The 26,177-nt window shown below is 40.1% G+C and overlaps 1 protein-coding gene across 2 annotated transcripts in view; it reads right to left on the minus strand.

The window, feature by feature from the left end:
- Positions 1-24,845, minus strand: part of cables2b (Cdk5 and Abl enzyme substrate 2b) — a 29,530-nt gene extending 4,685 nt beyond the window's left edge. For both annotated transcript variants that reach the window (XR_003299245.1, XM_026367060.1), the window contains exons 1-9: positions 24,187-24,845; positions 10,398-10,493; positions 6,970-7,047; positions 5,310-5,418; positions 5,038-5,206; positions 3,637-3,734; positions 1,710-1,816; positions 1,390-1,509; positions 112-196 (exon numbers count right to left, since the gene is read on the minus strand). Coding sequence is in view for 1 of the 2 variants with exons in the window: in XM_026367060.1 (XP_026222845.1) it covers positions 112-196; positions 1,390-1,509; positions 1,710-1,816; positions 3,637-3,734; positions 5,038-5,206; positions 5,310-5,418; positions 6,970-7,047; positions 10,398-10,493; positions 24,187-24,761 (1,437 nt within the window). In the remaining variant the exon portion in view is untranslated. The remainder of the gene's footprint in view (positions 1-111; positions 197-1,389; positions 1,510-1,709; positions 1,817-3,636; positions 3,735-5,037; positions 5,207-5,309; positions 5,419-6,969; positions 7,048-10,397; positions 10,494-24,186) is intronic.
- Positions 24,846-26,177: the final 1,332 nt, after the last annotated feature.

Below are 26,177 nucleotides of genomic sequence, written 5' to 3' on the forward strand. Positions count from 1 at the left end.
TAATCAGAAAATATTAACTTAGCTTATGCAACAGTAGGGGCTAAGGAATGCATTATGTCAATGAGTGTCCTCACACTGACTGCCATAGAAAAATGTGTGTCTGTGACTTACATCGATCAGGTGTTTGACCTCCTGTTTCTTAAGGTCACTGCTGATCTTAGCAGCCAATAGGATGCAGGCAGCTGACACCAACTTCCTGTAAAACAATACCAATAGTTAAAGTGACAGGACATCCTTCTGCAACAAACCAAACTGAATGTGTCATTAACATGACATATCCACATTAACGTGACAGATATCAACATTAACGTGACAGATATCAACATTAACATGACAGATATCAACATTAACGTGACAGATATCAACATTAACGTGACAGATATCAACATGTAGGCTTTCATTTAATGTTTGTAGGTGCTCGTCCAGCACTTACACACTGGGTGCTCCTACTGATTTGGCAAGTTAAAATAAGCTGTAACTTGCTGAAATCTGTAACTTGGAAATTCTGAAGTAAAAAGAAATGAAAAATAATGACCACACCTGCTGGGTGTTCCTCAGTTTATGATATATAATGTTCCAAACAACAGGTTCAAAAACTAGCTGGAACTGTAATTTTACTCAACTTTACTCGGTTTTAAAGAACATATAGACCTAAAGACCTGACAGGGGAGCTGTGGTCAGTCCAATGTGTTCTCTTTTTACCGTAGCATGTCTCAGACCTGTGCTTTAATATGTCCAATAGTGGAGTGAATGTAAAAGGACCCTTTTGTCGTTGAAGCTTTGCTCTCACAAGGAAGTAAAGAAGAGGTAATTTTAGAAATAAAAAAAAACAGTCTCCTGTGAGATTCTGCTATGAAGTCAGACTGTTTTGAAATCTAAATACCACATATTAAATTGGTTTGAACATTGTCTCTTGTTTTTTTTTTTTATAGCCCAATTGGATACAGAATGTTCTATTGTTGGAGCATCTGTCATTGAATCATATATAAATAACTTGGATCTCTGTGATATTATTGTTATTCCTCTATTATTGGTCTTTTCCGTGGCTGCTTGTGAACTGACAATACTGCCAGTGTTTGTGTTACCAGTCTGTGGAGTCCAGCATTTTAAACAGTACGACTGGTATGAACAGTAGTATTCTGCTACTGTAAAGTCATTAGCACTAACATCACTGAAGGGCCCTTGAGCAAGGCCCTCAACCCCAGCTGCTCCAGTGAAGCAGCTCAGTGGCCACAGCTCAGACTGTGCTTGTACTGTACATTGTTGATCTGAGAAAACATCCCTGAATTAAAAAGAAGTTAAAATTTTAAATTAAAAATCCTGAAGATCAACTGTGCTGTCAAGTAGCACTACAGAGGCCAGATGCAGCCGTTACTGTTCTGTTCCTACCTGTTCTGTTTATTGAGACAACCCTGAAGTACCAGCTTCTCAAAGTAGACGAAGGCCATGGCGATGGTGACAGGCTGCAGGCCGCAATCCTCCCCCACCACTCTCATCTCTCTCTTCAGACTGAGACACAGAGAGAGGGGGTCACGATGTCAGAGAGCACTTCTAGTATGATAAGATTCTTAACAGCTGTATGAATGTTAGCAAAGTGTACAGACCCCTACTGTCTATAAAAAGACATGGCGTTTACTCTATTGTCATAATCAGCCCTGTTACTGTCCAGATCACTGAGGTATGTAGTCAGTTCAGTGCAAATACTTCACCTGCGGATTTTGCTCAGAGTGAGTTTAATGTGAGGAAACTTCTCCTTAAACGTCTCATTCATGTCTTTCTTCAGATCAGACGGTTTGACGTATTCTATAACTGTTGTCTGGAGGACAGGAGAGGAAAGGAAGGTGAATGAAAATGGAAAGAAAAATGCAACAATAGAAGTAAAAGGAGAGAAGAATGAAACGACAGAGGAAAGAAGAGATTTGTAGTCATGTCAAACATTTAAATGTTGAACAATGGTCAGTGGATGTAAATGAACCTGATGAGGACACTGATTTCCACAACAATGTGTGTCTGTGGGCTTTCACTGGCCTCAGTGAGCAGACCTTTGCAGCTGGTTTCAAGCGAAAGGGCAGCAATACCAAAGCATGACAGAACAGATCAGAACACTGCAGGCTACTGATTGGTCACAGACTATGTAAAAGTAAAAGCCTTTTACTACAGTAACTACAGTCAGCTCGTCGCCTGAACTCTGAAGTATTTCCCAAACTCTCCTCATTTCTTCAGCAGTTGAAACAAGAACAGCATTCTGTCGATATCCCATACTGCTAGTGTGTGCGTGACATTTTCATGGTAGTTCAAAGCAGTTAAGAGGCGTCCCTATGATGACCAGCTACACTCTGGGAGTACTATTTGCAGTGGAAAACAAAGTACCTGCGACCAAAAACAAAGCAGATAGAGTCGAGGCGAGATGCTACTGTACTGTACAGTCTCTCCACTGGCTCCACTCTTTGCTACACAACTAACTTCAAATATTTCTCAGTGTTTTGAAACTTAACACTGATGCTGCACAGACTCTGCAGTTCATACAGTGTGTCTCTCACTCACAACCTCTTAAAACAAGTCTTCTTTTCAAAGTTGCTCTTACTTACTCTGTTTTGTATACATTTATTATCTGTTGTGAAGTGCTTTATGTTACATTTCACTGTAATGTACTGTACAATATTTGGATTAGAAACTGTAGTATGATAGGATTTCTGGATAAAAGGATCCAGTATACTGCACACTGTAATGAAGACCAGATTATATTGTCTCATAGTACATACGTCATAGTGTCTAAGTCTACTTGATATGAGGTAACATGCACATATACACATGCAAAAGTCATTCTTTCAAAATTGGAAACTAGTGTTAACCATTGTGTGTATTTATAGAGTCTGTGTATTTAGTTTGTGTGTCTGAGACGAAATATCTGACTGTTTCTTTTATTAGAGTGTGATTTTGTACTTTACGTCAGAGAGTTGACACTAAATAGTTGGTGAGATCACGCTATGCAACGCTAACACTCACACACACGCACACACACACGCACACACGCGCGCACACACGCTCGCACACACGCTCGCACACACACACACACACACACACACACACACACACACACGTAGTAAGATCAGTGACAAAGCAGCCCACCTTAGCAGTAATCTTCTCTAAGGGATTAGCAGCAGCGACACACCGTGTGTGATTTTACTTACTCAGTGGAGGGATCAACCTAAGCTGCTACCTATAAGATAATTATGTTGATGTAGAAGAGCAATGTGTTTGTGTGTGTGTGTGTGCACTGATTATTGTCACAGTTCCACAACCCTCTATTCTTTCATCTTCTCTGCACTGACTTCACCTGTTTTTTTACTCTCTGACAGTCTCTTCCCAAATCTTATTGTATTTTTTCCAGATGTGGGAAATGTCCTGTCTTATTAATGTCTTATTGTTTGAGTCATATTTTGGCCAAACGTCTACAACCATCAAAATTAAAATACAGTTGAATGAAGATAAAACTAAAGCCAAATTGGAAATGGACAGAATTTTGTTATTGCTATTAGGTTGTTATTATCTGAACTGATCTGTTAAACAAAATTTAAATTTTTACATGAAATATTGTTGATATACAGCACAATCATCTAAAGAGTGTATTCTTACCATGTAGGAAGCAAAGATCAGCACTCGCTTGTGCTTCCCACAAGGCCACTGGGGGTCACTGAGGAGGTTAGGGTCATAGTCAGTCACGTCATCCACACCTACACAAACATAAACACATCTTTGAAAACAGGAAAAACCAAAATAGAACTACAACATCTGTATAGAGGAAGTGGTTGGTGCAGCAGTTTCCAGCTTTTACAGGTGATAAGCTTTTGTCAGCTGACAGCCGTCTCTCTATGCAAGTAAACTTAGAATATTCATCTTAATGTGTGAAGCATGCATGATGTACCGGTGTCTGGATGGGTCTCCTTCAGACACTCTGACTTCCTCTTACAATACAACAACAAGCATGAAGTTAAATTGCCTGTAGGTGTGAATGTGAGTGAAAATGGTTGTGTGACAATCTGTGGAACCGAATAGCTGGTTATTTTAGTTGTAAACTGATGTAATATAGTGTCGTTGCTTGAGGTCAGGTTACATTAATGAGTTCTTCCATTTGTTTGCTTTGTCTTTTTGGCATTAACCCATTAACCCAACCACTAGCCTAATTTTAGCACATTTGACACAATGTAAATATACATAGATGTTATGTAAAAATATAAATGTTTTCTGTGTAACTAATATATGGTTTACTGCTGAGGTTTATTCTTTTATTACAGTATGTTGTTGTGAGCGAATGTGAAAATAGAGGAACAAAACAAACCTCTGAGGGATTTGTGTAGCTTCAAACTTAAACTTTGTATCACATCAGGACTGTTTTGCTCTTGAATTCTGAGCTAAGGGAGAAGTCTGATTCAGAAAGTAAAGGCAGAGTGGTGTGAGTGTAACTGCAAGGAGACAAAGAATGAGCTAAAGAGAGGAAGAGAAAACAAAGAGAGAGGGATGAACAGAGAGTTGTTGCAGCTGTGCTGGAGAATCAAGCCCTTTATTTTTTCAACACATGTGCATGTGTATGTACACCCTATGTGTCACATGCTTTATCTATAAACACTGACCCACCCACGGGTTCAGAGCCCAGTATTAGCCTCTGAACCTCCTGTTCAAATCCGGAACCTTTCATTAACACAACACAGCTGTGTGTGCGTGTGTGTGTGTGTGTGTTTTACATGGCTACAAAACATATGAAACAGTGCATGTGTGTGTTGGAAAGCACACTGATAACAGGTTTGTATCTCTGATCTCTTTGTGACATTTGTCTTCAGGCTCAGCTGCTACCGTATTTACACCTACATGAAACAGAGTGACGTCTTTAACGTCTCTATGGAGTCAGGACTGTACAGCCCTCAGCTGGAGGTCTGTGAACAGTAAGAGGAGCAAAACAAGCTTCTCACATCCCCCTCAAGTAACTATACATATGATTGTTATATGTATTTCTGTACAGTATTTGTGTGTGTTTATTACCCAGGTCTAGTCCCACTGTGCTATTCATTCTGCTGGGTGGATAACTCCTGCCCGGCATGTTGTGCGAGCTCCTGGACACGGGAATCTGCAGCGTCAGGTCGCTGGTCGACGACAGCTTCTGTCTCACCAGAGCATTAGTGGGGTACAGGAACTGGGCGTACGACACAGACTAAAAAAAAAAAGAGGTACAGAGGTGGACACAGGAGATGACTTCTAACCTAACATCTACCTGCCAGAGTCTGTCTAAAAGTGTGTGAGTGTTGGATATCTACCCTGCCGTAGGTCTCCAGTTGGAAACCCTCTAGCCCTGGCAGCATCTCCAGGGTGGTGGAGATGTTTCCTGATGAGTGTCTCCTTCTGGGTTGGTTTAATGTAGGGTCACTATAGAAAGACAGAGAAGAGACACTATTGTTAAAGGGGACTGCAGAACAGCTACTGTACGTTCACAAAGCCAACTGTGAAAGGATTTCAGATTTAGGAGTCCATAAAAAAGCCAAAACAAGTAGTTTATTAAAACCCTGTTAAACAAACAAAGCAGAAAAACTGCATTTTGCTCCCTCCACTGTCAGTTTATGGTAACCATAACTACGTTCTTGACAATTTGCTAACTGTGGCTGTTTTTGCCACATAGCATTTTGAAAGTGAACAGGTTTAGGCACACACAGATCACCTTGGTTTGCCAGCTGCTGGCCAGGACTGAATCACATCAGCAGAAGAGCGGGCAGGACTGAGGATAAGGGAACGAAAATGATCTACATTCATTCTTGGTTCGTCTCCAAAGTCCTGACCGCATTTCTGTTAATATTTTATATTCACTGTACAATCGATTTCAGTGAGCTATTTTGAGTTATTTTATTACTTCAGTCAATAAAATGATATGTATTTGTTCACAAAATATCTACATCAACATGTGGTTCAGCAATCTTCCTGTGACTAAAAGGTCAAAGATCACTTCCTACCACAACCATGTTCTTCTTTCTCAGTTTTAGGCCACAGACAAAACTGGAAATGTGATATTTGAGCTCACTTCCTCTGCAGGTGAAAAATTATCAAGAAGATGACTGTTAAACGCAGTATGAATACACACTGTGGTGATTAACTATGTGCATGTCAAAAAGAGAGTGAGACAGAGAGTGTGTGTGTACACAACATAGAAACATAAAGGCAAAGCTTTAGTTGTTTCATGTGTTCTGCAGCTTCCTACAGTATGTGCGTGTGAGATATAACTTGTTGTTGTGTGTGTGTGTGTGTGTGTGTGTGTGTGTGTATTTGCATGGCTATCATGGTGCAGCAATGAGAAGGCTGCAATGAGAATGTTCGGGGTTTAAGAATAGGTTTTAGAGTTCGGGTTAGAATTAGGTTTTGGTCAAGGTAAATTAGGGTGAGCCAGTAAGTTGTGATGGTTATGGTTAAGGTACGGCAGTGTCTGTGATTAATTAAAAATTAAAACAGTAGATAAGTAGGGCCTACCACGCAAGGGGCTAGGGAATGAATGATGTCAAAGAGTATCCTCATCCTGACATACTAATTGTGTGTGTGTTTGTGTGTGTGTGTGTGTGTGTGTGTGTGTGTGTTTGTGTGTGTGTGGAGATAATATGACACGTGGAGTGCTCATCTTTGAATGTGTTTGTGAAGACTTACGATGTGTGTCAGTGAGGACCAGTCATTAGAGGACTGAGGTCAAGCCAGGGGCTGCGGCTCACATGGGAAAGTCACTCCCAATCTCTCCTCCTCCTTGTCTTCTTAACAAACAACTCTTCTTCCTCTGTTCCTCATCTCCTCTCTAAGCCAACTTCTTTCTCTTTTTCTTTCACTTCCTCCTCCCTCCTCCTCCTTTCTGTGGCCACCTCTACATCTCCTCCCAAGTTCTCAAACTAATCTTTCACAGTGCCTCGTGCTGATGCTAAACGTGAGTGTGGGAGTGTTGATTACCTTAGGTAGATGCTCTCTCCATATGGCAGAACAGAGAAGGCAGCACACAGAGACCTCTTAGCACAGATCAGCACTATCCTGAAACACACACAAACATACACATTAGTAGTTATGTTGTTAGAACATCTGTCCACTTAATTCCTAAATGTCAAGTCTCCGGTTGACCTGAATTGATATATTGATTGATATCCATTGATTGATCCAAGTATTACACCTGCGCCTTTAACAGAGAGGCTGCTTAACAATCAGTATGGAACAGGATGTATATAGTATGTGACTCCAGTGGCAGAGCCGTGTCGCTCAGCTGCTTCTTGTCTCTGGGGGAAATGTTTACACTCATTATCTTTGGCTCCACACAGACTAGAAAATGACTCGGTGTGTGAAAACACACACTCATCACTGAGTTAATCATGTTTCTAATTATTTTTCTATACAAACATTAGTCCTATACACAACCTGGGAGATGTCAGCTCACTGACCCTGTGTTTCCCTGCCAGCGTTAAAACATTACAAACACAAAAGGGCTACATGCTGTGAGACCTGAACCTGACCACAAAAATAACATCCAGTCACAGCAGCAGAAGCAAACATTCAGTCAAATCAAACTGAGATGCTATCCAGCTCCACAGTTAATCAGAAAACTGGCAGACAGAGCAGTAAATCTACTGAAGTATTGCGCTTACATGACCTGGATTAAACATCAACAAATTAAATGAAGATTTATAGGAGCTAATGCTGGTCTTTGTCCCAGTGAGGTAAACCTTTAACTTTATCTTTGATCTTTAATATGTTTTATTATGACTGATTCAGGGAGAAAGATTATTTGTCATCTGCCAGGCTCAGAGCTGGTAAGTTCAGCAGAATTTCAAGGGTTTTTTTTTTTTTTTTTTTAGAAACCTATGAAACACATGTGGAACACATCTGGACCAGACTTCATTCATGCTATCGACAACATCAAGATCAACAGTGTTTCAAATAGTTCCTGTTTTTATCAGTAACTCAGTCAGAATGATGCCCAGAGAATTCGTTTTTAAGAGCAGTGCTTGTACTTTTGAACCTGAAGTACATTTTAGAACATGTACTCAGTACTTCAGTACTCATATGAAATAGCATTTTTTATTTAGTATATACGGTTGCAGACAAGTACTTTTATTTTTACTTGAGCATTGAGTACTACCTCTGGCAAGACTATACAACTTCCTTCTAACTTAACTTGAACTAAGTTACTTCATTTCTGTGGATTTTAAGCCAAAGGTTTGTTTCATTTTAATACTATTATTCATATGTGTTACAGTCACAAGACAGTAAAATGCAATGTTGTCTTTTTCATCCGAACAGGTAGGAACTAGGCTTTTTCCATTGCTTTTACTCACAGCTTATTTTGACATGTGCTAGTGACTAGCGTTTATGAAGTTGAGCACAGGATGTAGGAAAAGCCCTCAAATGGTTCTGAGAGCTGCTGACAAAATTTTAATGCAATCCTGAACATTTGACCAACTGAGTCAAATTGTTAATTTTTAGTGAGGATCTGACTAAAGAACCAAACCAAGAATCAATCAAGAGACACAGTCTCATCATGTGGCTGGAATTCATCACTCCAGGAGGTAAAACTGGAAAAAAAGGAAACTAAAGTAAGCACTTTGTGGTTCAAAATGAACTTCTTAACCAAATAGGCTGTGGCCTGTGAAAACTGTAAAAGGTGGGTGAGCAGTTTCATGTTGAATGAACCATTTTTACATAGATTTGGGCACATTTCCATACAATGAAAGCACTGTCCTGTTTTGGCCCTGCTGCCCCTCCTCCTTCTCATCCACCCCTTGGGACAGATAATGAATATTAATTTAATGACGTTGTTGGTTGAGTGAACCACCACACACACATAGCTTGCCCCCTATGATGCATGGGAAAGTCAAGAGCAGGAAGCCACCAGGGAGATGAGCGGAAAGAGCATCACAACAGATCTGCTGGAAACGTGACTCCGTTGGGAATTCTGTTTCCTCCACACGCCCATTTATTAAAACACATTTCATCACACTAGGGGCACAATATTCCATAATCACAGACAATGTTTCCACTGAAATGTGGACTCCTGACCCAGCTACTGAGCTATACATAGAATTACCCAGGAAAACCACAGAAAAACAAATAGTTTTGTGAGAAATAATCCTGATATTTTTAAATGAACCTTGTGACTCATCCAACTAGAGCTAAGGCCTTCTATATACTAACCGTTTACTACATGCATCCATTCAGACCAGTTGTTTACTGTATATAGCACCAAATCAGAACAAAACTCATTTTAAGACAGTTTACACTGTAAGTTCATGAGGGCCTTGAGCAACACTAGGCAACAGTGGAGAGGAAAAACTCCCTTTAATGGACATGATTAGAGAGCACGTCAAGAAACTTTCAGATGTCGCTAATACAACAATGTGGTGATGTGTTGCCTTTCTTCCCAAGCAACACACTGCCACATTGCCAAACTTTTGTATGGAATTTGAGACAGATTTTTTTTTACTGCACTGTGATACTTTTCCTATGACAATGAAACCTGTTGAAAGCGCTGTTGGCAGCATGCTCAGATTCATGACAACCGCTGAATGACCCTTTCAAAAATCTTGAGGATGAGCACTGTAACCTCTGCTTTTCTTTGCGAGTGACCATTTCTTCTCTGTGATGACACGGTGACATCAGACTGTATTATTGTGTGATGAGCAGTGCTGGTTTCCTTTGACCCACACGTCTGATTTATACACTGTGCGCGGAAGAACAAGAATAGAATACAATAGAGAAAGAATTCAGCAGAACTGTATGACAGTATCCAGACTTGACAAGACAAAGCAACAGCTCACTTCCCCTCCTGCTGTAGACCTGCAGATATAATCCTTCAGGTTGGAAACAGTTTGATGGTATTCTTTAAGTTGAGCCTAAATGGATGTTGAATCACTTCACTGCCAGTCTTAGCATTGCAGAGAATGTAGCTGTTAGTACGTTATAAGGGGACCTAATGACCTGATATGAATAATTTAAGCAGGTCATGTTCTCACAGCAGCCATAATATGTGTGAGGCCCAAACTGGAGTTATCACCACTGACAACAGGTCTTTGGATCAAACAATTAAAAAAAATAATAATAATTACACAAAAAGTTGCAGGTTTATTTAAAAGAATTGTATCTCTGCTTTATAATTATACAGACATTTGAAAGCCTAAAGCCACTTTCCTGCCTGCGCTGTGTTTGTGTTGTTCTGTAACTCTACAACCTGTGAAGAGCAGGGATCAGCATGCTGCTACACACCGTCTACACCTGGACAAGGATTTAGCTGCATCAGTTGAGCAATGGATCTGTGCCATTTTACACTTACCTTTATTGCCAGGCAAGTTTCAATACGGTGTGTGTGTGTGTGTGTGTTTGTGTGTGCACCTCACCTGCTGCCTCTTGTGTCATACTGTTTCATGTTTTTAATGAAGTGGATCTTCTTGGTGTGTCGAGGTCTGGGAGAACCACCGGAGAGGTTTCGGGTCCTGCAGACAGACAGAGACAGACTCTCAGTCATGAATAAAAGAACACCACAACAGTGGACTAATAGCGACATAAAACCAACAGCAGAGAACCCTTTGCCTTTCTGATTACTGCTCTTGAGTTCATGTTCCCAAACCTTCTCTGTGACTGCAGCCTGCTGACAAATGTAAAGGAATGATGTTCAAAATAATCACAGAGCTGATTTTATTTGGGGCAGTTGAAACATTTAATCCTTCATATGATTATAGGAATGCTATGTTTTGTGTGTCTTTGTTTCCGGGCTAAAACAAAAACCTGATGATTTGTGTGTTTCCCCATCTGCTAAAGGTCAGGTTACGAGCCAGGTCACCTACGCTGACCTTGTGGATTAAAACAAGAGGCGTCCGCATGAAAGCAGGCCAAGGAGCTCAGCTCGCTGACATCACTCACAGTTACATAACATTACTGACATCAGCATTAGTCTCACACACATACACAAACATTTTGCACAAACAATAATTGCATGTTATGCACACAGGCACATGTATAATCTCATGGCACATGAAGGCACAGGACACATTCCTCACACAGCCTTCAGCACGTATATGTAAATAAATAATAATAACACGCGTTCATATTCCACTTATCATGAAACCATTTCTGGGAGCCTCGTCCAATCAAAAACTAGGGTTTACTCTATAGAAAAAAATAATCTGCACTATAAGTCACTAAGTGACTTGCAAGTAGTTCACCACCCCCTTTCCTCAGTAAGCAGTCAGACAACTGTAGTCATGTCATGTTAATCACAATGTCAGCAAAAGTATCACACTTTACTGCATGTGAAGCATGTTCTCAGAGTCCAAATCAAAAACATTTCACCAGCAGTATTTGGATACCGATCCTGAAAAAGACATTTCTATACAACTAAACTGCAATCACATGTATGTTTTTTGTGGCATGTAATTGCAGCTGGATTAGGTTTTCTATAAGCATAATGAGGACATGTTCACTATTAACTTAAATGACAGGTTGCAAATAGGTTGATAAAGGATTCGTTGATTAAATGGACTCAGACACTACAGTGTTTTCCACAGAGAAAAATGTGTGGTGGTAGGTGGCTCAGGTAAGGGGGTGAGGAATGATTGACATTAACGCTATCCACATACATGCGACATGTAGCATGCTAACAACAATGCTGAATGACATATGAATGAATGTATAGGAAACACTGCTAAGGATTTGTTCCCACTAAAATATATCTATATAACTTTTCCTTTCTGCATTAACATTGACTGTCATAGTACAACATTTAGTTTTGTGTGTCCACTGTTTTATTTAGGTTTTGTGTGGTTGGGTTCAGGCCCTCACAGCAGATTGTTGCAGATGGTACACAGTTACCCCGATTTTATGCAGAACATCAAGGAACTGCCTTGTGCGGCCTTTAGCAGAACATCTTGCCTTCCCCATAAGAGACATTCCCTTGTTAATTCATAGTGACTCCCTGGTGCCTATAAACGTGATTCACAAACACAGTCTCAAATTATAAACAATGCCCTGGAAATCTGATATTTCTTGTTGTTGGCAGATGTTAGTGGATCAAGTGCCTCTGTGCATGGGTTTTGCATTAAGACAGTAACACTGTGCAGCATTTGCATCCTCTTGCCAGTGGCTGTGAGGCATTTACGGACGGCACAAGACGTAGGTCAAATTTAAGGACAATTTGGGGGGATAGAACATTACAAGGTTGCACCAAATTTATGGGGATTGGTTCTATTTGCTTTGATTAATGTAATGTAACTGGAAAGCCTGCTATATGATCATTATACAGGTACATCATTTCATATCTATACAGAACTTCAGAGAGAAATACTGCCAAGCTCCATGTTAAGAACAATATGACATACTTTGAAACAAAACAAACATATAACACATGCAAAAGCAGATTTGAACCACAGGTCCCTGGAGGGAACCAGACCTTCTGCTGAGAAGCAGAACAGTTACACAACTGTAAACTCACACACACACACACTCACATACATGAAGGCACATGCTCACACACACATAGCATCTGTTACTGTTTTTTTATGGCCGACCGGATAATTCTGCAGCACATGAGTTTGTTATTCCTGCTGCTCATTGTCTGCCGTTAGTCACAGACAGACAGACAGACAGACAGACAGACAGACAGACAGACAGACAGACAGACAGACACCTATCTTCTGTCATCTGTCAGTGCTATGCATACTGTAAACAGTACAGATGTTTGAGGGGTATCGGCAGTCCCCCGGTGTTTGTGTGTGTGATGAGGTTCAGATAGTTGGACATGTTTAGACGTGACTTTCAGGTTTTAACACATTCTGCTCTCTGATGCTCATTTACCATTCCACCCAAAAACACAGTTCACACAAATGTTGAGAAATCTACAGTCTGAGAGGGACAAACAGTTTAGGTGTCACTGCTTTAAAAGTAGCATTTCTGATCTGGAGCTGACTCGTTTTGCTCCTGCAGCTTTACTAGTGGGAGAACCTGCACACTGGGCCAATTCTCTCTCTCTCTCAGCTGCACAGAAAGGTGTTTGCTTGGACAAGTGTAGGCACGATTGCAACTATGCCTTAAATTCTGAGTTTTGCACCCCGGAGCTCTGGTGAAGATGCCGTGCTGCACTTAGAAAACCATCAGACTCTTGTTTCCTAAACATCCAGAGTCACAACAATGTTGCTGCTTTGTGGGTGAGTGTCAGCATTCTGGGAGATCTGATGTCCTAATGGAAACTCTATTTAAAGACTGCATGCTTCAGATCCATAAATACACTGAACACCACTAACACCATTGTCACAATAGCAAAAAGCTGTTTTTCAACTGTTCCTGAAAAGATGTTGGTCAGTCAGCCTCTTCTGGATATAAATAAGAACTCAAAGTAAAAAGCACAGACAGACCAAACAGTCCAAGCCGTCACCAAAAAGCCTGTTTTTAACAATTCTATCTTTGGTATTAACTGCACAGTGGATTAAAAGAGAGGCTGACGGCATCTCTGCGGGCTCGATAAAGACTGTTTTTTTTTTTGTGGGAAAAAATTGTCCAAATACTTGAAGCAAGTAGCAGCAGCATTGTGGAGGTGCAGTGTTTGCAACACATTCTAAGCTTTTCTCTTCTAAGGTTAAAATCAGTCTATTCTATTTCTGATTTAGCAATAACAATTACAGGATATTAATATTGCAGTGTATTTTACAGCATTTTGGGCTCCACATAACCCAGCAAATCAACTAATTAAAAGCAGCACTTAAAGGTAGCGAAAGCCAGTGAATTTATTTAAACAACTCAATGACAGAAAGATAATAGTATTTTATAGAACTAAATTAATTAATTAATTGTTTCCTAAATGGTAAATGCCATATTTTTGTGCCCCTTTTTAAATTAAAGCTAAAAGTCTACACTCCTTCACTTTTCTGTAATTAGAGCTTATGTTTTCTCAGTTTGGTGGTAGTGATCACGAGGTGAGTCAGAAACGAGCGTACTGATGTATGAAAATCTTAATAATAAAATAGATTGTGTGACACGTGGCTGATGACAGAGCATGCAGAATAGCACTGGTTTTTAGTTAGGTTAATTGTTTTTAGTTTTTCCTACCATAAAACAATATGTAAAAGCCACTTCTATGTTTAGGACTCTGGTCTACTGAAACCACGAGTCCCATGATGGAATGTTCTCAGCGTTCCATTTCCATGGGAGCCGTCATTCTGCAGCATTCCATAATGTTGTGAATGTTTCTATTATACGGTAATGGAAGGAGCCCATTGGCCATTATGACCCTGATTAATGATGCTTCTAATGATAGCGGTGAGCGTTTCAGATAAACAATCAACACTGCTGCACAATTAGAGCGACATATTTCTTCCTTATCACAGTCACACACAACTCCACTAACATCCTTAGGTTTCTTTACCACAATCATACTTTTTTTAGATATGCCACTTTGCAGAGGTATTTTATTTGTTTTTTTAATCTCTTCCAGCACCACAGAAAGACCATAAATCTAACACAATATTCTTTACCCGCTTTAATCTCTTGATACTATTTTATCTACATACTGTGTTCTGCATGTGCAGGCTTCTGTGAGGAAATGCTGAAGTCATAAACATTAATCGAATACAGTAAAGAGTGAGGACTCTTACATTCGTTCTAAATTGGTCCTACTATCTGCAAGCTCTCAACTATCAACTACAGTCTGACCAGTGGCTCATTTCCATGAGAACCAGCTTGCTTCATCTCTCTGGGAAGTTGGGGAAAGTTACCGTTCTGTGGGAACGGAAAAATCCAGCGGTCCGTTTCCCTTGCAGCAAAGGATAATGGAGATGAAGATGATGAGAGTGAAGATAACGACTAACTGCATGTTGACTAATACACTAAGGGATTGGATAAGTGTGTATTTACCGTTTACAGTTACTGTCCCAAATGCTCCAAAGGTTTGTATCTGAAAGACTATGTAGTCAATACATAAAAGATAAAATTTATTTAGATCATCCACTTGTAGACTAGGTAGGCAAATGCTTTTACTTTGTACTTCTGTGTCATTAAAACTAAAGGCCAGCAAAGAGAGGGAGGGGGTTTAGTGTTCTTCTGTGGTGATTGTACATAGACTTATATTTTTCTTTTTTTTTTACTATAAACTAGGGGTGTACTTATTCTCAAAACCAATGGTTTGGTTAAGATTTAATTTTTGTTCTACCTTTGTTTGAGTTGGAGGATTTCAAACCATGGACTGCACTCTGTACTGATCCTCAACACCTCACAACATAGTATGACAAAGCACTGTGCACTGTCCCTGAACACAGCTCATCAACATAAACACAACATTATTTTCATACCTAAAGCCTATGGACTATGGCCAAGTGAGAGATCCTCTTAAGTTAAACAGCCCAAAGATATTTTCAGACCAAATACATCATTAACGTTGCTTCATTTGGCATGTAACCACATTATAATAGTCATTTGGATGATTCCTTTAAGAAATTATATAGATTTTACTTTACAACACTTTACAACACAACATTATTATTATTAATGGATTTTCATCACCACACATTAGGAATTTAGGTTATCTGCAAGAACACATTATTTCATTGTCTTTAATATCAGTATCTGAGCTTTTCCCCTCTCTCTTCATTGGTTCCATTTAAGTTAAGTTTGCAATGATGTCATTTTGTTTTGATGTGTTACTGTGTTTATAGTAATGCAGTAAGAAAGGCTGATGATTTAACAGACAGAAGGGGGAACTTCACTGATGAATCATCAGTATTTATGGAAAACCCCGTGGCTGAATGGGTTTTAAGATGAACAGTCAAACAGGATTTTTCAGAATAGCCGTATGATGTGGACTGAAAACTGAAATGACCTTCAACGCCACAGCTCCATTAAGTCACACAAGAAACCATAGCTTTGCAGGTCAAGGCCCAGAACCAGCTGCAGGCCTGTTTTTGGGGACTAGACTGGGACACAGAGTCATTTTATTTAGTCTGAGCTATGAACAACATCAGAGTCATTCTAATTATAGCTGCTGTTGTGTGAGCCTATAATCAACCAGTGCAAATACAGTACAATGTCACAATACTGTAGGCTGAAAGTAGTGTCAAAATAACTACTACTACTACTACTACTACTACTGCTGCTGCTGCTACTACTAAGTACTCTGTTTTTGTAATTAATCTGTTTCCTTTTAAACGTTGATGTTTTCTTAATAACATAAATAAAAATAAATGTTTTATGTTGTTTTTTATGTTTTATTATGTACCTCCACCAACCTTACTCTAATGCCTTCATCTCTCAGAGCTGTGAGCAGTTTGTCACTACAAAACAAGGATTTAGAAGTATGAAAAATACTTTCCATTCTTCAATAGGATTTTTTTCCCTCATCTGTTCTTATTGCTCCAAAAATATCTGCTTTCTTTTTAAAATTATAAAAGAGGCTGTGACAGGCATCACATTTTTCCATAACAGCTACATTCAAACTCATTCTTCCAAAAAAACAACATGTAAATCAAATTCCTTGCAGCTAAATCAGACTGGATCATTGTGTGCTCTCGAGCAATCTATGTATATTTCTTCTCTCAGTCCTGCTGCATCCTGATCCGCCCTCCAGCATTTGTTTTACGTTGATGAACTGACAGCTGCTTCCTCCTTACATCCAGCTTCCACAGATCAGAGGCAGACTGCTTCAGCTCAGCAGGGTCCAGGCACACACACACACACACACACACACACACACACACACACACGTCACAGCGCTGGCTTATAGTAACACACAGGCTTAATTAACTTGTGTAGATCACTTGCTCTGTACTGACAGGAATCAATATCTATCCTTAAGACTATTGACTATGTTGGTTGAACTGAATGTGCTCATTCAGCTTCAGATCCTAACTTCATACAGTAGTGATATCAGCATTTTCATGGCTCTAACAGACAAGGAAGTGACATGTAAATGTGGTGCTCTCATTATCACTCACCCTATGTCTCTCTACCTCTCTACCTTTCTGTGTGACATCACTGAGGCTTTCAAATCCGCCCTCCACACACACACACAGCTTTATTTAAATGCCCCCATGCTAAATCCCTGCACACACATAGTCACTGACCAACCACCGACCATAGATTAAATGTTCTGTCGTCTAAATCCTACAAACACACGTACACACACAAACACACAGAGCGATGAACAATCTGTCCACACCTCTGACACTGACTCAAGGACACTGGACGTTCCACAGATTACACTACTTGGACCTCTGACTGAGCAACCCACACACGCAGCTGGCCTGCTGCGTGTCTTACATCAGCAGATTGACAGACTCCTCCTGCTTGATTTACCAAAAACTCATCCCTCATTTTTAATCCTTACTCTTCTCCTTCCTGCCTCCTCTCTCTCTTTCTTGGCATTACACTCAGTCTCTCTGGTAGCCGTGATGCTTCAAATGTGAGGTGTCTTTCTTCTCCTGACATTATATTATCATTCCTGTGACATTACTATGATTGTCAATTCACCACTCTCTTGTGCTATGCAGGACTAAAAACAAACATGCCTTTCTGGCTAATGCAAGCAGGTGAATCAGTTTGGAGGAGAGATATAACAAATGATAACAGTAACCTGTCAAGCATGAGCACTTAAGTGAGTCTAAGGTCATTTTACTTAATGTTTGTTGTAACCTTTAAGTTTACCATCTTGTTGCTGCTTTATACAGTTGTTCTATCCAGCTTGAAAACTCCATCCAGATCTTAACATATCTCCAAATTACACCAACTTGTTAAACCACAGATTCTGTAATTAGCACCATCCATGTTCAAGTACAGTCAGACTTCTGAACAAATTCATTTCTTTGCAGTTATTTAGTGGCAGCTGTAGCACCGGACCTGCAGGAAAGGAAACGGACACCTGAAGATGTTCTCTGAGTAGTAGTGGACAGGTGGTGAGTTGGGAAAGTGGGATTTCATAAAAAGCTAATGTGAAGGATATTAGATTAAAAATTGCTACAGTTAAAAGAATATCACTGCACTGTATAGATAATAATACTGTTGAGGCTTTATTCAATGTTACACATATATGCTCAAATGCATATTAGCAAGTACATGGTCTAAAAGAAAGTTAAAGAGACTGAAGGAAAGAGAAAAATATGAGATTGTGTACATTAAGGGCGTGGAAACATGTACACACACACACACACACACACATTAAATGTCTCAATTTCATCTCCTATCTGGGTTTGTTTGTTCTGTGTGTGTGTGTGTGTGTGTGTGTGTGTGTGTGTGTGTGTGTGTGTGTGTGTGTGTGTGTGTGGGTCCAGAGGGTGTGTCTAACTGTAACCAACTAATCAGCATTCCTGCTGAATCTGATAAGTATTCTACTTCAGGCAACAAATTCAGCAACAAAGCAGCACACTACTTCACATTCAGTCTCTCTCTGTGTGTGTGTGTGTGTGTGTGTGTGTGTGTGTGTGTGTGTTTGTGTGTGTGTGTGTGCAACATGTATCCACTTGTACATGTGTGCTGAGTGATCAACTATGCTGATGAAAGTCCTGATACACAGCAGGACTCAAACTGTGACCTTTGCAGTTGGTGCTCAATGTTTTATCCCTTTACCTACATTGCATATATATGCTGAGATGCACAGGTTTCTCTGCAAGGTGGAGTTAGCAGTTAAGGCCAATTCACGCTTTCTTGTCACACATCAAAGGTGTGTAACGCTTACTTCAGCATTCTTGACACTGTTCTCTTGAAGGAGTTAGACATGCTTTTTTTATTTCTTTCACACTGTGTTCAGTGAAATAAAACCAAGTACTTCTTTGCGCTGTTGCTACTGTCCAGACTTGCCATTGTTTTATAGTACACGTGTGGAGCATTTCCAGGTCCATATCCATGTCCCTTACTGTAGTATAACGTGTTAGAGGGTAAATGGAAAGTGTTAATTGGCCTTTAACAGTATCAGCTGAGTTAAAATTAGTTACAGTTATACAAGCTTTGTTTTAATTGTATATGAGTAGGCAGAAGACACTCCGCTCTCGGTGTATAAGCTCTGTGTCAGTAAAAGTGAATGATGTGATAAAGATGCAACTTGAGGTGATGTTCTTCTAATTATAACATGATCATAATGTTTTTTATCAGCTCAGTCATGCAAACCCACTAGTGCTTCTTTTTTGCTTTTAGAATTTATCAGCCATTAGCTGCTCTCTTCACTTCCCTCAGGCAATATAAAAAGCTTTGAGAACTACTAATGAACCTGAAATGTTACAGATAAGCTAATTGGCCCAGGCAGTCATCTAGCCCCAATGTCATCAGGAGAAAACCTAAATTTAACCAGGAACAACTCTCATTATTTATTAATTAGTTTGACCCCTCAGTGCTACGTCACTGACTCCATGAGATCATTCAGGGAATGCCTCACCCTCTGAGAGAAAAGTTCAGCCAAACAGGTCTCCGTGAACGTCCTCAACTATTTTACAGGTAGGTCAACAGAGCTTTAGGGTTTCCCCTTGGCACAACAACTGAACTTTCCACATCAGCAACAGATTAACCTCATAGTGATACTCAGTTTTTCCCTTAAGACACTAGTCATTCACAAAAACACACTAGGCCACTGTGGCAATGCCGTTAAAATTCTATTTCTTAATGAATAATTTGACTAATTGATGAAGCATTACCAGAGATAATGAAAGTATTTTTAGTAAGGAAACTTTGTCTGCGTACGAGAGGATGGCTAAGAGCTTGTTAACTAACTCTGAATAGCAACATGCTGTGGAAACAAACTAAGCCAAGTGCATCATGGGGACAGTGGTCAGTACGGTCACGCAGACTATGTTCACAGCAGCTAAATAAAGCTAAATACAGCCAACACTGTTTGCAGCAGCAAGTAATCCTGCAAAGTTCACACACATGTTGTAGACTCGACCTCGACAGTCGGACATAGAGGCCGTGGATGCCTGTGCATTTTTAACCTGGGTTAACACTTAATAGCAGCAGATAAAGCTGAAGCAAATGAATGGGTTTGGAGAGGAAAAAGGTGAATTATTGTGGTTCCAACAGTCTCTGTACAACACACACATATCCACAAAAAAACTGCACAACAATCTCTTTTCTAATGCCCTCTTTGCACTTTGAAAACTAGGTAGGCTAAAACAGACAACTCCCTAAAAATCTGTCAAAAGCTCTCTGCACTGTATCTTACTGCTGGACTTCTGTAAGGACCAGAGTGAGTTTCTGTCCTTTGCAATGGGAGGATTCATTGGTTTAAGGAGCTGTCTGTATTAAATGTGAATTGAGAATAGTACAATGACACAAAGATTTTAAGAATCTAGAGAACACAGGCAACAATGCTGAAAACCTGAACTGAATGTCTGTGATCTTTAAGCTTGCATAAAAAAAAAAATACAAATTCAGTCAGTAAACACAGTCCCTCGCTACATCCTCGACTTCACCATGCAAAGAACATTTTTTTAAACATCCTGAAATTAGGTTATTTAAGGAAAACTGAGACAAAGTGGTGCATGTTTTTCAGGAAGGCTTTGCTTATTTCAGCTAGACAGTGACAAACCGCCATCTGCATATATTACAACAGCGTGTGCATACATGACGTGTTATTGAAGATGAGGCAACACATTGGGAAACATGCCTGTTCTGTGTCATCAACATCAAATTCAAAATGAGCATATATTCACATTTCTCGGTTTCAACATGTGATAGGTTTCTTTCTTACCATTTTCAAACAAACATAAGTTTGATTATACACTGTGAAAAAATATGTCGAGGTGCCATGAACACGACAATGAGAGAGTCAAGGCCAAGTTCAGATTACACGTTTGCTTAGTGCAAATGAATGTGGTCTGAGCATTACAAGCAACACACAGCAAAAACCAACTGAATTTTAAGAAGCACACAAACACTAGCCTGAACTAAAATAAACCAAACAACCATGTTATTCATGAAATGTTGGTATTCTGAATTCTTGCACACATAAATGTTGCAAAAGTCTTTTTGAGCATATTGAAGCAGTGGACTTAAAACTATACCCACAGCAGCCACAGTGTGGACATCACCAGAGTCCTCACTCATCGTACTGCGTATAGGAGCTAAACTGTTGATATGTCACTAAGTGACTGTGTGTTTTCACTCAGCATGCTAATGAAGTGGTTGGCTGGCTGGTTAGCTGGCTGGCACAACTTCACACACTGAGTCTTGTTAACAGACAGAGAGGCTAAACAGAGCATGACTGATGCTATCTGACGGCAGCGGACTTCATTACACCAGGAAGTGTGTAGGTGAGGAGAAGGCCGTGTTTAAATTCAGCCACTTAAGGCCCAGAAAGCACAGGAAATTCAGCATCTGTGTGTTCTCTAGCTGCAGCATCTCATTTAGCACCAAAGTTTTTCAACCAGTCGACCAGATATTTAGCAGCTGTGATGAAAGTTTAATAACTTCCAAGGAAGTTTTTGCTACAGTTCAAACATATTAAACCACGAAAAAATAATTCCTGCTTACTACGGCCCATCATTATAGTAATCAGCTAGGTGCTCTGTACTGTGCTATGGGGAGCTGCTCCTCTGAAATTTCTGATGATGGCAAATGATGAAACCATCAAAAGGCCAAACAGTTAACACCACAGACAAACAAACAGAAAGAAGCTTGACTTATAAGGAACAACCATAATGTCTTAAAGCTACATTGATCTTTGGATTTTAACAGCTGGTTGGACAAAAGTAACATGAAAACATGAGCATTTCTCACAATTTCCTGACACTTACGAACAAACTAATTAACCAGTTCATTTAAAAAAGATCTTGTGATAAATGGAACACATCCTTTTAACTTTACAATGCAAAGTCTAGCCATCATGAACCAATAAATGTAAATTGCACTCCCTATTAGCAACAGTGACACTGTCATGAAAGACAGTGAAGTGAAGTAGCAGGAGCTCCAGATGGTGGCTGGCGGCTGGTGCAGCAGTCTGACTGATGAGCTGTTATCTGCTGCTAATTTCCCAGCCTCTAGTTAGGTGTAAATAGGTTAAGCAGTGTTTATCGCTGCAGGGTTGACATCCTCCGAGTTTGATATGTTGCCAACATTGTGATGAAGCTGATCCATTCGTCAGCGCTCACACTGGCGCAGCATGTCTGGCCCGCTGCCAGATGACTACACTTCACAAAGACAAACACTTGCTGTCACTCATTTTCTTACAGTGACACATTTTAATAAATGCATGTGTTATTCTGTTGCTGCTTCATCATTCTGTTCTCACCCAGCGCCTTTGTCGCTTTCTGTCTGCTTCAATTTCTCCCTATGTCTGCAGGTAGCTTTCAGAGTAAAACACTCACACTCTTCAGTGTGTACAGGTCTTTAACTGTGTCACAAAGAAAAACACTTCATGTTGTCTGTTGGTGGTTCTTAACCATCCGCGGGTTCACTTCCTCTCTACCAAGCCACTGACTTCTCCAGCTGGTTACTACATTAAAAGTTGTGTTTCCTATTTTTCTTGCACTTTATATTAACATACCAAAAAATGTCAATATCAAACACACTGTGCTTCACAAGTCACAGATGAAAAAGTAGAAAATCAAAGCAATAAAGTAAAAATAGTTTATCTGTATCACAGAAAAATTATGCAGTCAGTAAATGTGGAATGGTCCTGGTGCATTGTTTCACGCAGTATTAGCGCAGAAAGCAAAACAGTACTTTTTAATACATATTGTGGAGCTCTTGTGTTTATCAGCGAAGGCTGTCAATCAATATTTATGAAATATTTTACTATGAATACAGTAGTTAATTGCAATTAATTTATTGATTTCTACAACAGGAAAGTCACAGAGTCTCAATATCTCCCTGAAAATAAACAACAACTGAATATTTCCAAATAAATAAAGGCCTACTTATACTACTTAATTAATATTTAATAATACTTATTAATGTGAAAAGTTCAAAACAAATAATGACAAAAAATAACTAAAATAATAATGTTTGATAGGATTTAATGATATTAAAATGTGACAATATTTGAAATTCAGGTGAAAAGCTGTCTCGTGAAAGCAGTAAGGTCTAATATAGAGATATTTTGCCTTCGATTCTGATGGTCAATGATAAGTTATGGACCAAGTTACCAAAAGCTTGTAAACATTGTTTCTGCATACGCATTTAGAAAATTGAGCAATCCACAAATTCAGTTACTACCAGCTGACAAACACATCATAATCGGATAGCTAGCTCACTAATAATACAGAAGATTAACCAGTCCACACTGTCTGATCTAATAGTGCGAAGAAAAACGACTTTTCTAAAACTCATTCTGCATTCGATGGTGTGTTCTTTATCTTGTGATAGCGTTCATAAAATTGTATTTAAAAACGACAACAAAAAAAATCACAATATATTGTCTTGCTTGCAGTATTCAATATATTGAATCACTGTATCAAGATACATGAGGACATGCGTCATTCTCTGCTTTATCCTAAGGCAGAGAAATGTTCAGACTAATGAAGGAATTTGTCAGCTGGGCTTTTGGGACATTTGCATAAAAAGGAAAAAGATTACATGATTAAGATTTTAAAAAAATAATGTTGGATTTGTCAACAAAGTATAACATAAAATTAAGAAAATAAAATGCAAAACAAAATATGATCATTTAGATAGTTGTTCAGTAACAACAGCTTTCTGTTCCCAATGCTGGAGTTGATTTAGCCTCTCAGTATCCAAACACAGTCATCATCGACCAAAGCTGATGTGAACATTGGAAACTGTCTGTGAGCATCTGTGGGCAGTTTGACATGACTCAACACATTTCTTACATTCAGGAAGGGTAGACACCGTGGATATGGAGAAGATCTTTGCGTCATGACCAATGACACGTTTCTAAACTGTCCTGAAATTCAACTCAGGATGATTGTGAAATAAAACTCTAGTGGATTTCACTATAGAGAGGCAAATCTTTGACAAATCCTTTGTCAAACCGCATGTGGACAGTCTCAACTAAAGTTCCATCAGTCCGGGTGCAGTGAGTCTGCCTCCTGATAACAACAAACCTCTGTCTGAACTTGATGTGATGCTGAGAGCTTCAAGCTAGCAGAGTGATGTAGTCTCAGTACCGGACACAGAAATGCTAATTCAGCCCACAGAGAGGACACAGACGCTCAGTGGAAGCAAAACAACACGACGACAACATCAACACAAGCGAGTGTGTCTCACCTTTGTCTCGGCTCTGAGGACACCGAGTTACAGCTCTGAACTGACAGCAGCGTGGAAGACTTCCGCGGTCCCAGCGGCGACGGGAGCAGGCTGCTGTTGGACGGGGACGGCGAGAGCAGGTTGCTGTTCCCCGGAGAGGGACATGAGCCTCTGCGGCACTCCAGCAGAACCTCCGCGCTCCCCGCATCGTTAAAGTCCGAGTCCGACGGCAGGATGAGGATAGGCGGTACACTCAGGAGTCCTGTCCTTGGTGCCGAAGAGGGATTGACGGTCCCACAGCTGTCAGCCGCTGACAAACTGGACGCTGCCCTGAGGCTGTTACTGCTGCTCATCTCTGGGCACAGCCTGGCAGCAGAGCCGGAGTCGGTCTCTTTGTGGTGGTGGCTTCCTCCATGCTCAGCTAAGTTACTCGTCTGGACTCGTCCGTCCAGAGAGATGTTACTAAGAAACAAAAGAGCGGCTTGTCTCCGGCGAGAGTTCTCCCTGTTCCTCCGGGTGTGTTCCCTGTTGGCATATGCTTTAGAGGCGCCGTGCTGACCGCAGGCAGCAGCCGCCGCCGCCGCCGCCGCCGCCATGGTCTCCGTCCCCCTGAACAAGTCAACTGGAGGATCAGCAACTGTCAAATCCCTTTTACCTGGCGCGAGACCGCTTTACGCCTTCCTGCGCTCTCATTGGCCCTGAAGAAAATGCGTAATGACGTCTGGCGCCGGAGTCTTAGGGGAGGAGTTTGGTCACGCAGTAAACAATACATACTCGTGCTGTTTGAATCAGATCCGTGCACAGAGCAGTGTGTTGATATCACCAATGAATACTAAAAAACCCCTGTAGCTCCAGTGAAATCCTTTCATCTGACCTTTGCAAGTGATGCAATCTTTCCTTATAGCAATTAAGGTTGCACAGAGTGTACAGATTTCCCCCCATCTTCATATTTGAGTTCAGAAAAAAAAGATTATTTGCGGCACTCTAAGTAGTAGTAGTAGTAGTAGTAGAGCCTTTAAAAACACATATTTCTCCAGATAGAGTAGCAAGGATAACCTTTGGGTGATATGTAGCAGTAGTCAGTAGAGCTAGACAAAAACTGTTATGACAATATTATGACATCATATTACTAGTTGACAATCACCAGTGAACCATAACTCTTAGTTTAATATGGCTGGAAACACTCAATATCCATATCTAAAAGCGTAAAGTTAATCACAGTGCTACTCTGGAAGAGGTCAGAATTACCTGACCCCCCAAAAAAGAACAGAGCAAGCAAGGGAGTTACAAGAAGTATCAGCGGAACATGGCTTTTTATGATTTTTTTAGTAGATATTTGTTCTAAAAGTTATTTTATTTTATGTGGATACATTCTGTCAAAGCTTGTTTAATGACTCATCCTTATAACCAATTAAAGAATTTCAATGATTTCTGCTTGACTAGTGTAGTGAAGCATAACTTAGCAGGGGCCTTCATTTTGTTAAAGTCTTCCTTTGGGCAAAACTCTGCCCAGTTGGAACAACACCGCCCCTAAGCAACAAACTTGTTTTCACAACCTGCAGGTTCTGTAGTCTGTATGATCCATTATGGATTCTGGTCAACTGACTGTTTAGAAAAAATAATGGGGTTAGTATTAAACTACTAAATATTTAGTTTGAAGTGATTTCTTTTGTTTATAGCATGTTTTGCTGGTGGGACTTTTTACATTGTGTGTTTAATTGGGCTTTCCATCTAATATAAATCCAGTACATTGTGCAGGCCTGCAGTATTAATCCCATGAATTTCCATTTTGATAAACAAGACAAAATTAAGTTATTGATAGCAGCTTATCTCAGCAAATAAATACCAGGCTGGTGGACTGTGAATATAATCTGCAGCACACTCCACGTTGTAATCCCTGCAGACTGTGAGTGTGTTACCATGCACTCAACCCCTGATCCCCAACATCTGGAGAGCAACAAATGGACTACAACTGACCCTCCCGCTCAGCGGGAACAACAGCTGGATGCAAA

The sequence above is a fragment of the Anabas testudineus genome, chromosome 7 (genome assembly GCF_900324465.2).
Source record: "Anabas testudineus chromosome 7, fAnaTes1.2, whole genome shotgun sequence".
Lineage (NCBI taxonomy): Eukaryota > Metazoa > Chordata > Actinopteri > Anabantiformes > Anabantidae > Anabas > Anabas testudineus.